General features: G+C 47.0%; 1 protein-coding gene across 1 annotated transcript; it reads right to left on the bottom strand.

The window, feature by feature from the left end:
- Window positions 1–1,089: 1,089 nt before the first annotated feature.
- LOC149348206 (organic cation/carnitine transporter 2-like) lies at window positions 1,090–12,304 on the bottom strand. Its single transcript, XM_089541703.1, has 7 exons — window positions 12,138–12,304; window positions 10,376–10,523; window positions 8,798–8,889; window positions 6,846–7,060; window positions 5,834–6,015; window positions 4,647–4,792; window positions 1,090–1,439 (listed from the first exon to the last, which is right to left on the bottom strand). Exons 1-7 carry the CDS (start codon window positions 12,302–12,304, stop codon window positions 1,328–1,330), a joined length of 1,062 nt encoding a protein of 353 aa, XP_089397829.1. The 3' UTR covers window positions 1,090–1,327.
- Between the last annotated feature and the right edge of the window lie 2,894 nt (window positions 12,305–15,198).

The raw sequence follows: 15,198 nt of genomic DNA, 5'->3' as shown, positions 1-15,198 counted from the left end.
GAAAATATTCTCCGTTACGAACAAACCGCTGCACGTGACCTGATGACAGTGCTTTCCAGCTCAGAAACTCTTCTGCAACTTCACTTAAGGCTCTGGTGTCTTGTAATACAGTGTATTGATCCCATACAGAGGGCAAAGTCTACGTGATTCAATTAAGGTCGCATCTTCGCCGTTGCAGTGTCTAAATTTTGGTCAATTTTTACTCCGTCCAGCTCAGCCATTCCGCACGTTACAAACCTGTTTTTACAGTCAGCCGAATCCCTGTCAAGCTCTGCACCTGTGTCCAGAGTCAGCTTTGCCGAGTTGTGACGCCAACACACCACGTCATCCAGCTTTCGTGCAAGCCTCTGTGCTTTCCTTAAGCTTCTACAGCTGAAAAAAACCATATCAGAACTCGTGCGCGGGCTTCGTATTAGTGTCAAGTCAACAGCCTTCCAGGTGGCCGTTAATAGGGGCAACGTTTACAAGTTTTTATCTTATCTCAACCGGCTTACGCTGTTGCCCCGTATAAAGGCATCCTCAGGTGCCTCATTTTCTTTATGATCACGACACGTTTCCTCCATTTCTCCATTTTATTGAAGACTTGCGTTAAAGAGGCAGTGTACAGGGCGTTCTCTGCAGGCTTGATGAACAATCCGCCCTATAGTTGCAATCTTCAAAGTTGTCAGCCCGAAAATGTCATTAATACCAGTGCGGTTACCGTTCGGTACGCATTTGGCCTTGCATTGATAACACTGAAGTTAGGCTATGGTCTTTTTGCGTTTGAAAGGAAATGCTGCCCGATTTTCTGGGATCAAGAAAATGACGACAGTCGTAACGTATCCCTCCTTCTTCAAAGGGCCAAATAGTCATAGCATTAATAAGGTTTTTTGGGTACATCTTCTTACCCGGAATATTTATTCGACGACAAGCTGCACAATCCAGATCAGTACATTTTTAGTTTTTTGTTGCGACATTCTTATTCTGCAATCATTTTCATGGCATTCTAGACAGTTTTCACTTCACCAGCCGATATTTTTCGCCTTTCCTTGTTGTTTTCGCCGTTAACATTTATTGGCCGCCAATGATTAATAACACCTTTAAATTAGCTCATTATGGCCCCAAACTTATATTCTGTGAAAATTACTTCTGCAACTGTCAAAACACGTCGCGCGGCGCAATTTAAGCGTGTCTGTGTTTACACTGTCCTCATTGCCTTTTTGGCCATGTCGCGAACGACCCGTAATTTACTGAACACATTCAGCAAATCCATGTTCAAATGCTTTCAGGTGATATAACCATCTAGTAATGCAAGCCGACAGCATCCTCTGCAAGTTAGTGGCAGCAGTCATGTGATACGGAGCCTCATGTCGCCATCGACAGGTGTGACGTCAGTCAAGGGAAGGTGCCGTTCCGGGTCTGTTTCCGTTCTGTTTGAAGTCCCCTGCTTCCGCTGTTGCCTGTGAAAATATCGTAAGGCTTGCGGTCTGAACGAGAATCTCAAGCAATACATTTGCAGGAAGCGCGAGAGTGTATTAATAGGTTGTGCCCGAACTTCTATACTATAAGAATAAGAGTACCCACAACAATAATCAAGTTGAACCCTCGCAGCACACGGAATTGCATTTGTTGCCCACATAGTGACCTAAACATTGCACTTGTATTCGTAATCTTGTCTTATTGTAGATTTTAAAAAAGGGCCAGTTGAGGAATGAGTATGCCGTCACCATGGTGTCGATGACGTTCTGTTTTATGAAGTACAACCAAACTTGTTAATTCCCAGCTAATGACCGAAACCTTCAAACTGCGCGGAATTTGAATTGCCGCGACCCTTTTTAATAACCTTAATGTTAACCGGCATATTTAAAAACAGCGCCAAAGACGACGGACGAAAAGCGGCGAGACAAACGCAGCGCTTACTAACAATTGAATTCTTTATTCAGAACGCACTGCATTTATAAGCAGGATAAAACCGTGCCTAAGCATTAAATCCCGGAAGTTAAAAAATTAAAATAAAAAGGTTAAAAGGGTGGAGACACCAAATTTTGAAGCTATAAAAAGCCTGCTATGGGATTCCTATGTATGCAAGGGCACTCACAGCCAGGTGTTGGACGCAACAAACGTTTAAAAAATATTTTAATTCGGTTCCAAAGATTACCTAAATGCTCACTCTCACGATCTAGACCCATCGCTAGCGCCATCAACCATGACGTCGCAAGGGGTGTAGAAAAATTAAAGTTTTAGTGACGTCATACCAAAATACAGTGACGTACGATGTGCGGGGCACAGCCGCGTGAGCGCAGTCGACGCACCAGCGAGCCGCGTTTGCTGCTAACCGCCACTCGCTCGGTTTGCGGCGCGCCGTTGCGAACAGCGTCGCAACGTCCGATTGCAGCTCGTTGCCTGCGTCCGGCCTGCTAGATGTCAACGGCGGGCCGCTCGCGGCAACAACGACGGGAAGCGGCAGCCAATGCGAGCGCGGAGAGCGGCAGCGTCATGATGACATAGGGCGCACTCCTTGGAGCCGGGCGGTCTGCGCCAGTCTTCATGACGAACGCCGGCATCTGAAGAACGCGATAGTATTGTTTGTTCACGTTCATAGCAAACCCTGGGATATATGAATATCAAAAATGCATCGTTTCTGACTATCGTTGGCAAATACCGAGTTCCTGGTAGAAGTGATGACTGCGATGCAAGCAAATTTCATCAGCCGGTTTTGTGCTGCTGCTACCTGGGGCGGTTCGCCTGCCATCTGCTAGCTCTGTTGCTGAAGACGTCGTGGAAATCGAACATATCTTTTATTATGGGACGAGTTCACAGTAAAGGGGTGCCGAGCGGAGCACGTTTCTGAGCGCTGGCCAGTCCCGAAGCGCCCTCAGCTGTGGAGCCGATATGCGAAAGCAGCTAGGCCTAGCGACGACTAGGGCAGTCTGGGACCAGCGCGCAGGTCGTCGGCCGGCGTTGCCGCAGGCAGTGTCGCTGCCGAAAGATCCACTTTTAGCACAGTCATGTTGTCGTATCTCGAATCTAGAAAGCATCCTTTCTGGTAGCATGGCTGTTTTGTATTTTCTTGTGCGGACGTGAAGTACGCCGAGTCTGCCGGCCGGTAGGTCAGCCTGGATACCGTCTGCCGACGTCATAAAAGCGAGCTAAAGAGTGTTCTTGACGTAAATAATAAACCATGGGACAAGAAATGTGAAAAAAGTGTCATTTTTGAGGATCGCTGACCAATACTGAGCTGCTAGTAGAGGTAACAACTGTGATATGAGCAAATTTCTCACAACCGCGCCTAGCAGCTGCCGGTGGCGCGACGTTGGGGTCCGGCTCGCCTGGCGCCCGCTAGCTCCGCTGCCGAAGGCGTCGAGGAGATTGACCATACTATTATTTTATTGTGAGATGATGCTGTTGACACTAAAGCTATTTGTGAAAAATAGGCCTTTTATTATAGCGCAGGCGACTTCCGAAGCACCGGCCGCTTGCTAAACAGGCTATAGGCCTAGCGACGACCACGGCAGCCAGGCAGCAGCAGAGCTCGTCGCCCGGAGCGCCCGCGAGCGGTGCCGTTGCCGAAAGCTCCCAACATAAGCAGACATGCTTTGTCGCTGCTCGAGTATAGCTGGCAGTTCTGATAACAAGGCGATCTTGTCTTTGTGACATTTGTACACCATCCCAAGCAGCGCTCAGGTAGTGCTGCACGGCAGCGAAGTGTGACACCGGTTGTGGGCGCAGCTTCGGTAGAGCGGCGCAGCGATGCTTAGTGGCATTTTGCGAAGTGTTTCGCATCCTCACGCGAACCCGCGAAGGCGATATTAGCGTGCGAATAAAAAAAAAGTAGATGTCCTCACTCATTGGAATCAGATCTGTCAGAATCCGAGCTGCTGGGACTAGACGTGCAGTTGTTTGTTTTCATGCGCTGGTCAGCAAGTGTGTGGGAAAGCAGACGATGCAGCAGTAGGTGCGTCACAACTTTTGTGGGCCCACGTGACCAAGCGAAGCATTGATCTTCCCCCTCTGTGAGGTCACTGTACAACTCGGCGTTCCGAAACCGAAACCGAAAATCGTTCACCTAAAAATGCGATAATAAATTATTCACTGTGAATATATGAATCTTTGAGTGTGTATCATGCTTCCTGGAGCCATAAGAAACGTTTGAAACTAAGAACGCGCGAACCACAAATTTGGTGTCTCCACCCCTTTAACGTATGCAGCCTCGACAAACAGAGGGCTTATATTTTTTATTAATTTAACTTCCGGGATTTGCTGCGTATGCACAGTTGTGTCTCGCTTATAAATACAGTGCCTTCTCAATAAAGAAATCAGTTATTCAGCGCTATGTTTGCCTTGGATCTTCTCTCGTTTTTCGCGCTGTTTTTCAGCGCGGCAATTCATAACAGACTCTTCCAGCTTTCCGTACTCCGCATGTTAATCTAACCGAGGGGTCAATTTTCATTTATTCATTTCGAATAAACGAGAGTCCGCCGCGTTTACTCCGTTACAAAGATAGCTGTGCAAGAATACTTGCTCCACATCTTAACCAGTTCCACCTAGGTCATAACGGTTATGTGGGCATGGGAGTAAGCGGTGTGCAGATTGTACCGAATGTGGAACTGAATTCTATTTTATTCGTGTTGATCTCGCGTGTGTTTCTTGATAACTACGTTGCTCACCTCGAATTCCCCAGATCCTTGGATTCGGGTATCGTGTCTGGCAGGGTTGCTTTGTGCGTTTCAGGCAGTAGCAGAACCAGCACAGCTGCCAGGATCGCCATGCCGGCCAAGCTGCCCATGCTCACCGAATCAGAAAGGTAGGCTTTCTGCAAGACAGGCATTCTTCAATGCGCCGCAAATCATCCCCTTATACTGCGCGCATTAGCCTACTGCTCTCATCATCATCATCAGCCTGACTATGCACGCTGCAGGACAAAGGCTTCTCCTATATCTCTCTGATTAACCCTATTCTGCGCCAGCCACACCCACCTTATCTCCGCAAACTTCTTGATCTCATCCGCCCGCCTAACTTTCTGGCGCCCCCTGCTACGCTTGCGTTCTCTCGGTATCCACTCCGTTACCCTTAGCGACCATTAGTTATCTTTCCTTCGCATTACATTCCCTGCCGAAGACCACTTCTTCCTTTTGATTTTGACTAGGATGTCACTAATCCGCGCTTGTTCCCTCACCCACTCTGCCCTCTTCCTGTTTCTTAACGTTACACCTATCATTTTCATTTCCACAGCCAGCTGCGTTGCCCTCAATTTAAGGACCCTGTTCGAAGGCACCCAAATAAAGAACAGCGGCTATAAAATACGAAGCGCAGGTAATGTCAGTTAATGAGACCTCTCCGGTTATTTGTAACCCATCGTAGACTAGCTAGGTTCTGATTCATTGATAACATTATATAATTGCCCTTTGCTGTTATCTTACATGACAGGAGTTTAAAATGGAGTACCATGGTAGCCACCTTTCTTCCCATAAGGATCGCCTTTTCTAAAGCAGAAATTTTTTACGGACCGGCACATTCTTGTTGCTTTCGCTGTCAAGCTATTACGCTACTAAACAGCTTTCGTGTCCATTATGTTCTAAGTAATCAACGTGTTTCGCAGTGTAAACATTTCTAAAGGCCTAGTCAAATTCTTCCTTATGGTGTGATTTTCTTAGCTCCACTCGAAAATATTCTTGTTACGGCCTTCCGCGTCTCCTGTGGAGTTTACCTGATGCGTGGAGTGCGCCCTCCGCGTTCTAAACTGTACACTAAAGCAGCATTATTATGGACACAGAAGTCTGCGCAGACAAGCACGCCCCTCAAATATGACGGCTCCGCGACGAAAAAGGCTTATGATTTGGCCGTTTCTGCATACCAGCTCCAGTAAAAATGGGACTGCCGACGTTCCAACACGGGTGCCGATGAAGCAGGAGCTGACACCCACAGTTCGGTACAGCGTCGGGAAGACCTCTGCTGCGAAGATCCACCCCGTCGTCAGCGAGACGGCCGCCAGCATCTTGCCAGTGATTACGCACGCCTGGCGTGCGACCACCCATGCTGCGCAAGTTTTGACGATGCACCACCCTACACAGAACTTAACGACCATTTCATAAACAGGCTAATTGGGCCACTTTATGCAACATACATGACGGGAAACACCGCAGAGAACCGGAAAAGTAAAAACAGAGGCGGCGATATTGATCTGTTAGCAGTACTGTGTTCACTGTGGAGTTAAATTACGTGTATTTTGGCAGCGGTGCCTTTGTCTCCCTCCCCATTACCGTGTCCTCAGCGCTTTTTACCTTCATGTCTACTACCTACTCCTACTCTCTTTGTGGAAGACGCATGCACTCTATCGTAGCCGCAAGTAGGAATGATGGACCAATAGGTCAGGCATGCTGGACAGGGCAAACCAGACAGATAGGAGCAATACAAAATTGAAAGGGCACAGGAGATTAGTTAGTCCACCATTCGTCCTGCGCCCTTAATTTTCTAACTTGCCCCTTTCTGCCTGATTGCTAGTTCCTCAATTGGAGGACGAGGTTTTAAAGCATGCCCCTGATTCGCACAGTGCACATATGTTGCCTCAATACGACCCCTCCAGCGGCTATTTAAGGCAGCGCTCAATCTGCCGTACAGGTTGCCGACAGCAAGATAATGGAACTTTGGGTCGCCCTCTTAAACCAGCGTGCCGCCCTGTTGGAACACCAGCGCCATCTCCCGTAAGGATTAGTCCTGCCGCTGTGCTGGCTATTGCAACCTAGCTGCTGTTAGACGCTGTAAAAGCAGTGAACAGGCGCAGCAAGTGGCAAATGCACTCGGGGTGAACAGAAATAACTGACAATCATTTTCCAGGTTACTAACTAAGCAGCGTCACGTGATGGTACCTGGTGACAGGAGGGAGGCGCCTAGCGCGCATGCACCGGTGGCAGCGTACGTGAAGAACACAGTTGGCCGCCTCCGGCACCAGCGGGTAACCGCGTAACCGATGATCGCCACAGGAAAATGGGCGACCGCAGCGATCACGAAGGTCAGGTACGGGTCACCGCCCAAGTACGTCACAGACAGCTGCAGGCCGTAGAAGACCATGCCGCCGGCGGTACTGCGCAAGAAAAGCTTTTGAATTTGCTATCATGGGCCTCTAGTGCATGCGACAGGGGGCTGCATTTGGTGACGCCTTTTTCTTTGTCCTATTAAAGGGACAGTGAGGAGAGCTCTATAAATATTTTTTAAGCAAAATCCGATAGTTCGGCATTTCATGGCTTTGTTGCCACGTGGCCAGCAGCGAAAGATGCATTTATTTCTAAGAAATTTGGATTCGAAGTTGAAAAAGTTTTTCCCGCCGCTCTGATTCAAAATTGGGATTCTCTTATGACGACACAGGACTAAGTGACGTGAAACATGACGTGCACACAGCGTAACGCAGACTCTGTGATTTCTGGCGGCCAGCAGTGCGGCCTAGCAGCAGCCGAAAAGAAAGCTACCGCCGGCCGCACATTGAAGGCATCTATCGGCTATTTCGGCCGTCGCTACCGTCGCTTCGTTTACGTTTGCAGCGGCGTTTTGCCAGCGTTACGAAGGATCCCGCTCTCGAAGTCGTCAACGAAGTTCTCGCAAATAGACACATTTCGCATACCGTGTACCTTGTTACCGTTAGTGGAATACCGGGAGCCCGCCTACCGCCGGTGAGCAGGCGCTGATTGGTCCCGATGCTGCAGGCGCGCGCGTAGCTGCCGGGTACGTGGTGTCATCTGGCGACGCCAAGGAGATTTGCGCATGCATTGGCTGCGCCTCAGTGATTCGTGGCTTCTCGTGTCCTAGTGTTGCTAGAACCATCGGTTCTAGCAACACTGTTTTGTCTTATGACGTCATCACGCTTGTACTTGCGAGTTTGGCCTGTGGCGGCGATACCTGTACCTTGGTTCTTGCTCTTTTCTACGTTACAAGAGCTTTGTTGTCAGTGGCGTTTTTGTTATCAGGAGCTGGTATTCTGTCGATACAAGCCAACTTCAATTTCTCCTCAGTGTCCCTTTAATCCACCCGTTTGGAAATGGCGAACAGCGCTTGAAAACCAGGGCGCAGAAAAGAAAAGCGACATACAACAGTGCTGCCACTTTTTAATAGTGACGCTTCATGGGCTGTTTCTTCCAGCTCCTCTTCTTTTTCAATGCGGCAGCACTACTAGGTGCATTTTCAGATTTCGGACATGCGTACGCCCCTGAAGCCTGCTTTGTGGCAGGTGGCCCTGCTGCCCACCGGGTTGCGGAAAGCCTGCTAGGTGTACACCTTCACCTGGGTGAAGGGTACATCTTGGTGAAAGCCTTCAAGATAAATGCTTTCAGGGTGAAGACCTTCAACCCAAATTCCCTTAGGGTAAAGGCCTGTAAGTCTTTAGATCAAAGGCCTTTAGTTAGCATGTCGCAGGCATATCAAAGGCCCGGGGTAAGGGCTTTACGATAAAGGCCTTTATGGTGAAGGCCTTCGCGGTAAATGCCTTCCTGTAAAAGCATTTAGAATGAAGGCCTTTAGGTGGAAGCCTTTGTGGCAAATGCCTTTAGGTCAAATGCCTTTAGCACGTAAAAACATAAAGTGCCCAGCGTAGCAAGGGCTATTACACAAAATTCCGCGCTTAGCCATGCTAAGCCATTGTCTATTTTTTTCGTCAGATCATGAGAGAACCAGCCTGACGTAACATTCATTTTCGGAGTACTAAACAAGAAACACTTCCACAGGTGGTGGTGCATATCTCAGACCCGTGTCACAAGACGCAAGAACAATGAAACTCTCTACAAGAAGGAAGCTTCTGTGTCATAAAGTAGTGGCGCATCGCGTCACTTACGAGATTGGCACCAGCACGCAAGTGTAGAGGAAGATCTTTCGGCTTCTGATAAGGTCCAGGCAGCTGGCTGTATGCTTGGCATCCTCTTCTTGCTATAATTCGCGGGAAAAATTGTGACCTTAGTTAACGGTGATCAACAATTGTAATATGGTATAGAACATGTAGTTTTCCTGTTCATTAGTGTCGCATGGCCATCGGGCTTGTTAATGTTTTGCATAGAGTCACTGATGTATTGATCCATTGATTGATGTGTCCGCAGTGAATTCGTGTGCATTGTTACTGCTGACCTACTTCTTCATTTTCTTCATATTCATTCATTTTGTACTTGCTGTGTCATGCCTTGTTGTATTGCTTTTTTTTTCCTTTTTTTCTTTTTTTCTGGCCTATTCTTCTGTTATGTATCCTCACCCCCCCCCCCCCCCCCCGGCAATGATGCCTAAACGCGCTGCAGGTATTTCCAATAAATAAATACTGTCATTTCCCTTAGCTACCCTTCCCACATGCTCGAAGTTATTTTGACGCATCGTCCGTCTGTTTGGCTGCATCATAGATCCGCAGTATTCCTCCTGAACGGTACAAAGTACTCTGACTTGCTTCAAGCCAAGCAATAACCAATATAGCCTGTCACCACTTCGAATCCCCCCTGGCGGAAACATTGATGAAGTACGGAATTCAAACGAGAGCTAAAAATATCCCCTTATGGAGCTTGCTACGTCCTTATTGCTGTCTGGTCCGTATGTAAAATTCTGAGCTCTTAATTCGCATAGAACTCTCAACCCATGCACGCTACTCGCACGCACATAACGGTGCCCCTTCTCAGGTCTTAATAGCACGGCTCTTTTCAGCTGAAGTTGTTTTGTTTATATTTTTCAGATACCGCGTACAACCTATTTCTCTTATAAGCAAAGTCGCAGAGTTGGCTATAAAATTTATCTTTCATATAAAAATGCTAACAGTATGGTGAAAGGCCGCGAATGCCTGAGTACAAAATATTTATGCCATTTTATTGTCTGTTTTCACCCTTTGCTTGAAATTAATTCTCGTCAATTATTTTTGTATTTCCGCTTTTTGTCATGAAGAACGAAGTTTTAAATTTTGTACATCCATTTATTCAGGGTTTATGCAATCTCTTACATTGCCGTTCATTCGCTACTAACTTAGCCGCTCGCGTTTTCTAGCCACCACTACATATGCGGATGCGATGTTTTTTATTATTATTTCTGGATCGTAATCGCTTAAAACCAGAAAAGAAATTTCATCGCGCAATAACATAAGTCTGGCTACGCAGAATCGCATTTTCGAAGTGAAAAGTGATACATATTAATTGTTTTTGATACATCAAGCGCAAGCGAATTTGATTTCAAAATCGAACATTGTAGTGCATGTTGATCATATTCTTACGAAGATGAAGAAGAGGGCAGTGGCGCGGGACGGAGCGCTCGCGCTAGGCCCACAGCCATTAAACCATATTATCATCTGTCATCATGTCGTCCTTTTCCTAGGCTTGCCACCGCGTATCATTTGGTGGAGGTGCTGGGTATCAATATATCTCAGTATTGTGGACGGTCTGCTCCTTACCTTTAAAATATTTCCCCGGAGATGCGCTACTACTGAGTCCACATCGTGCAGGGGTAGTCCACTGACTTTGCACGCTTTCGATATCACTTGACGAGCTGCCGACATCCTTCCCGTAGATATCAGCCATCGAGGAGATTCGGGCAGGTACCTGCCGATCCGAAGCAAGTAATCATTATTTCGAGAAACCTGACGTTATATGCAATCAGAATTATCATTCAGTCTGAAATCGTTGTAGGTGCACTAATGTTATCAATGTACACGTAGATCGCTGACAGCGATTTTGGGCTTAGAATCGCATTCGAGGCTAGCGATAAGAAGCCCGAACCCGTATATAAGACTGCAAGACATTCCCTGCAATAAACGAACTAAGATAGGAAGTTTTAGTAAGTTTTCGTCTTCCATACACGACCACGTGAACTCAGAATAAAAAAACATCTATGAGACGTTTACCTAACAATTCGCCAGAAGCTTTTAATTACCGCCTGCACTCTGACAGACTTTACACTGGAAAGTCTCTTCCGATGCACCGTGTTGTACAGGATCACCCAAAATTCCCGAAAAAAGAAAACGAAGTATAGACAGAAGCGTGATGCAGTTTTCGCAAAAGGGCACAGAAAAACATGCTTTATTTTTTAATATCCAAATTTTGTGTTCACATTTTTCACCTAAATGTAGCACCGTAGAGCCCTTGAACAAAATAATGACACGAGTAGAAGGCTAAATTGCCACTTTTTAGCAGTGGATATAACTATCCTGGAAAAAAAAGAAATGTTGTTATTATTTCCCACAATTTTATCTGTGTTCTTGCGAAAACCACATCACGCTGTCTGTACTTTTCGAGTTATTGAGCTTCAACTTCTTCAGTCACATTTGAACCATTTTCGACGAGGTGAGCACATGCATGAGCAGCGACAATTGCCTGTCCTTATTTCACTTCTCACTAACGCTTCCTTCTGGCGCAGCATTCCTCACTGATCATTCATTTCCGTCCGTACGGATGCTTGCTAGCGCAAAAGAAGCACGCAAATCAATTACTGGCAATCGGGCACTATGCAGTCCAAAAGACATACCCAGAAATTGTGGACAAGCACATTTTTCAATTGAAAATAGTTTATGAACGCATTTTTTTTCATATTTTCCCGCAGTCGTGACGGCAGCCAAGCAGTCAGGATGACGGCAGACAGGGCTTCAAGAGGAAACTATTTAATGGGCTGACTAACGCCCGCAGGGAGCTGAATTACTCTCACTCTTCGAATGAAAGCGACTCACTGAAGGACATCTCTCTGGACTCTCAATGACTCCCTGAATGACTTCTCACGAAAATGTACAGACTCGATCACATTTTTCTTGAGCACTTGAGCGTTTTACCACGGAGCAAAAGAATGGAAATCTTATCGCAGCTGCTTTGCTATGGGAGCAAAGTACGTGTAGCTTTGCGGTTCTCATGTGTGTTCGACTGTGCTCGAGCGCAAGTCATCAGTGAAAGTCAGCGTATAGTTTGGAATTTATCTCTGTTTCCACCTTACAGCACTCGTCGAGCGTTCCAGGCAAGTTTGATCAGGTCTGTGGGCCCGTTATCCACAATATTCCGAGTCATGTTTCAACGGAGCTCGTCCGAAAGGCAGCTTTTCTGAGTCCATCGACTGCAGTGGAAGCGTATTGTTTTGGTAGCCTCCTTCTGCCTTCCTGCTTAGCTGACTGTCGTCACCACTCGTGAGAATAGAATGATTAATCGTGCTCACGCATTTACGTTTGTCCTTACCACGCCCAAACCACAAGGACCAGGTAAGGAAAGCTGAGCGAAACCTGAAGACTCCTCCAGTCCTGGATGAACCACGCAAAGAAAGGGAGAACCAAGAGGCCCACCGCATACCCGAGGGTCAAAACCACTGCTGCGGTGGTCCTCTTCTGGGGACCTATCACCTCCATTACTGCAAAGTAGAGCACCAAATGAGAAAAAACAGGTGACCTAAGGTGCACAGCCAACTGCCAGGAAACATTTTCGCGCTAAAAGTTTTTCTTCAAAAATGCACCTCGTGCGTTCTCCGACTCAACTTCGTAATGCAAGCCTTGTTCCCTGCATTAGTTTTATTGCGAAAGCAATACTACTCCCAATCACGGCTTTTCGCGTAGAGGCAGCCACTTGGCACGTTTGACCTTTAGAATAGCCCCTAACATCATACCTTGCCTAGTGACGTCCCAGCGTGACGTCATACCAGGAGCGAGAGACGGGCTACCAACATGGCTCGTCGGGTAACGGCAGCCGCTTGGCACGTTTGACCTTTAGAATAGCCCCTAACATCATACCTTGCCTAGTGACGTCCCAGCGTGACGTCATACCAGGAGCGAGAGACGGGGTACCAACATGGCTCGTCGGGTAACGGCAGCCGCTTGGCACGGCGCGCCGCGCTCCTCCCGCTAGAGGTGCTAGTGACGTTATGGTGTGACGTCATACAAGCAGCGAGAGACGGGCTACCAACTCGGCTCGACGGGTAACGGCGGCCGCTTGGCACGGCACGCCGCGCTCTTCCCACTAGAGGCGTTGCATATGCAGTATAAAACATCTGCTTTCGCTACCTACCAGGCTTAACCAAAGCTAAGCCCCCGCCAATTTTTTCGAAGTCCCATTCTCGAGAAAAGCAGGCGTCGGTGTTGGCGTCCGTGTCGCGAAATTCTCATTGGCCGAGAGGGTCATGACGCCAGTCAACCAGCATTTTGGAAGTGTGTCGGAAGAAAAACAAGCCCTTTCTCCGAAAAGAAAAAAAAGCAGTAGAGAGGTAATAGAACTGCTGCCCTTTGGGCCGCGAGCCGGACGCGCTAACTCTACACCACTGAAGAGCTTTCTTTTTCTTTATTGCCCTACACCACTCAGGAGCGGTCGTAAAGTGCAAAGTGAAAGTGAAGGATTACTTGTGTGGGAGGTATCTCTTATGTTGTCACATTGTACTCTTAAAAATTGGTTAAGCGTCGTCCAAGATTTTTTTTTCTTCACAATGAGACATCTATTGGCATTTTCTAATGTTATCTAATAGATGTACCAATGAGGAGTGGTTTTGTTTTGTTAATCACGCTTGTTATAATTCTATTTTACATATTTTGCTTGGTAGGGAACATTTCACTGTCTGTAGGTTCCTCGATCAGTGTCATTATGCTTACTTTGGTCCACTTATGCCATTTTTCATAACTTATCGTCGATTGCTTCAAATGTATCCTCTTGTGTAATGCTCCATCGACCTCTCGCCCTATCCTGGAAGCCCTATCCTGGTCCTCTAAGGTGGCAGTCTAGCCCTTGGTAACTTACTTGTGCAGCACGGCCGCAACTCTTCGGAACACACGGAGTGGTTGCTGTTCGATTATCGGCACTATGAGCTTCTTTGCTGTGATCCTGTAATACCTGTACAGAGGACTTTCGTCGCCACCCATCAATCCTCGGTATATGCACTCAACCGCCTTCTGGCCCAGTGTAAATGTTGCCCTTGCACAACACAAAGAAACCCTTGTCTTTGTTAAGGAGTTTCATGAAAACTTCAGCTGGTCTCCAAATTCCAATTTTTGTGCAACCAGTTTGCACTGCGTAATAGTCGAAAGGTGTGTTTTAGTCCTAGTTCGATCAAAAGTTCAGGTGTAATTTCGCAGTGTTCCATTGCGGCGACGCCGGTTTCACTAGTTTTTCCGATTCCGCGTCAGTGTATATCTCAAAAGCAGTGACACGTGGGCACTCATCATGATCATTAACCCCACTCCGTCAATTGTTATACAAAGACTTCCCTTCCGCGTTGTCCCTTCCGCAACCGCCCACTCGACTGTCTTCTTGGACTGTACTCCATTACCTTGAGTAACCATCGGTTATCTTCCCTTCGTTTTTTATTGCGAAAGCAATACTACTTGCACTTTCAGGGGTGACCACCATTGACCTTCATTTGACCTTGATTACATTAGTTGGATTAGATTGGATTACATTGGATTACATTAGATTGGATTGGACTGGACTGGACTGAACCGTATTGGATTTGATTGGATTGAATTAGATTAGATTAGATTACATTGGATTACAGTAGATTACATTGGATTGGATTCGATTGCATTGTATTGTATTGGATTGAATTTTAATGGAATGGATTGCATTGTATTGGATTGGATTGGATGAAATTTGATTGGATTGGATTGGATTGGTTTGAATTGGCTTGGATTGGATTGTATAACCGATGCATCACCACAGGCCTAACCACAAGCACCACCACCAGCTACACTACCAGCTGTACCATGGCGTAGGTACGGATATTGCTTTCGCAATTACCCGGCTTAACCAAGCTAAGCCACAGCGAATTTTTTTTTTTTGTGCGCACTACTCCCGTTATAAAGTTCACGCTTTTCAAGCAGATATGACCCATTGAAAAAATTCACAGGGACACCTGATTGCGCTATCTGTTGCTAATGCGTCAGCATAATAAAGTGTTGATGCTTTTATACCGAGTTTTGTGTCATTCATTAATGGCTCTGTTTGCGGACCCCTGCTCGCCTGTCTGCGCACAACCATACATCTCTTCAGGTCCTCTAGCGGGTGGCTTTGATGTTTCCCTAAAGACATCTAAAGGTGGTGACATGCGGGCAATCAAGATACGTCGAAAAGTAAAGTTGTCACACCCGGTCTTCTGATGTAACTTCCGTTGCTGCGAAGTATGTGTGCGACGACTGATTATTCTTCCCCATGAGACTTTTTTTACATTTTTGAGGCGGGTTGCCCATTGAGGCAAACACCAGCTGAGGCAAACACCAGCCGGCTATATTCACAGGCCGGCGTCCCAGCCTGGAAGAGGAAGGGG

The sequence above is a fragment of the Amblyomma mixtum genome, chromosome 4 (assembly GCF_055824585.1).
Source record: "Amblyomma mixtum isolate Tamu chromosome 4, ASM5582458v1, whole genome shotgun sequence".
In the NCBI taxonomy this organism is placed as follows: Eukaryota; Metazoa; Arthropoda; class Arachnida; order Ixodida; family Ixodidae; genus Amblyomma; species Amblyomma mixtum.
The sequence above is the reverse complement of the archived record's forward strand: the minus strand, read 5'-3'. Positions and strand labels throughout refer to the sequence as shown.

What these genes read in the sequence shown, in the direction of transcription:
- LOC149348206 (XM_089541703.1), bottom strand. Translation starts at nt 12,304, where the DNA reads ATGGAGGTGATAGGTCCCCAGAAGAGGACCACCGCAGCAGTGGTTTTG. An exon ending in GTCCTTGTGGTTTGGGCGTG is followed by an intron (nt 10,524 to 12,137) that starts GTAAGGACAAAC and finishes TCGGATCGGCAG; the next exon opens with GTACCTGCCCGAATCTCCTC. An exon ending in TGCGTGCTGGTGCCAATCTC is followed by an intron (nt 7,061 to 8,797) that starts GTAAGTGACGCG and finishes TTTCTTGCGCAG; the next exon opens with TACCGCCGGCGGCATGGTCT.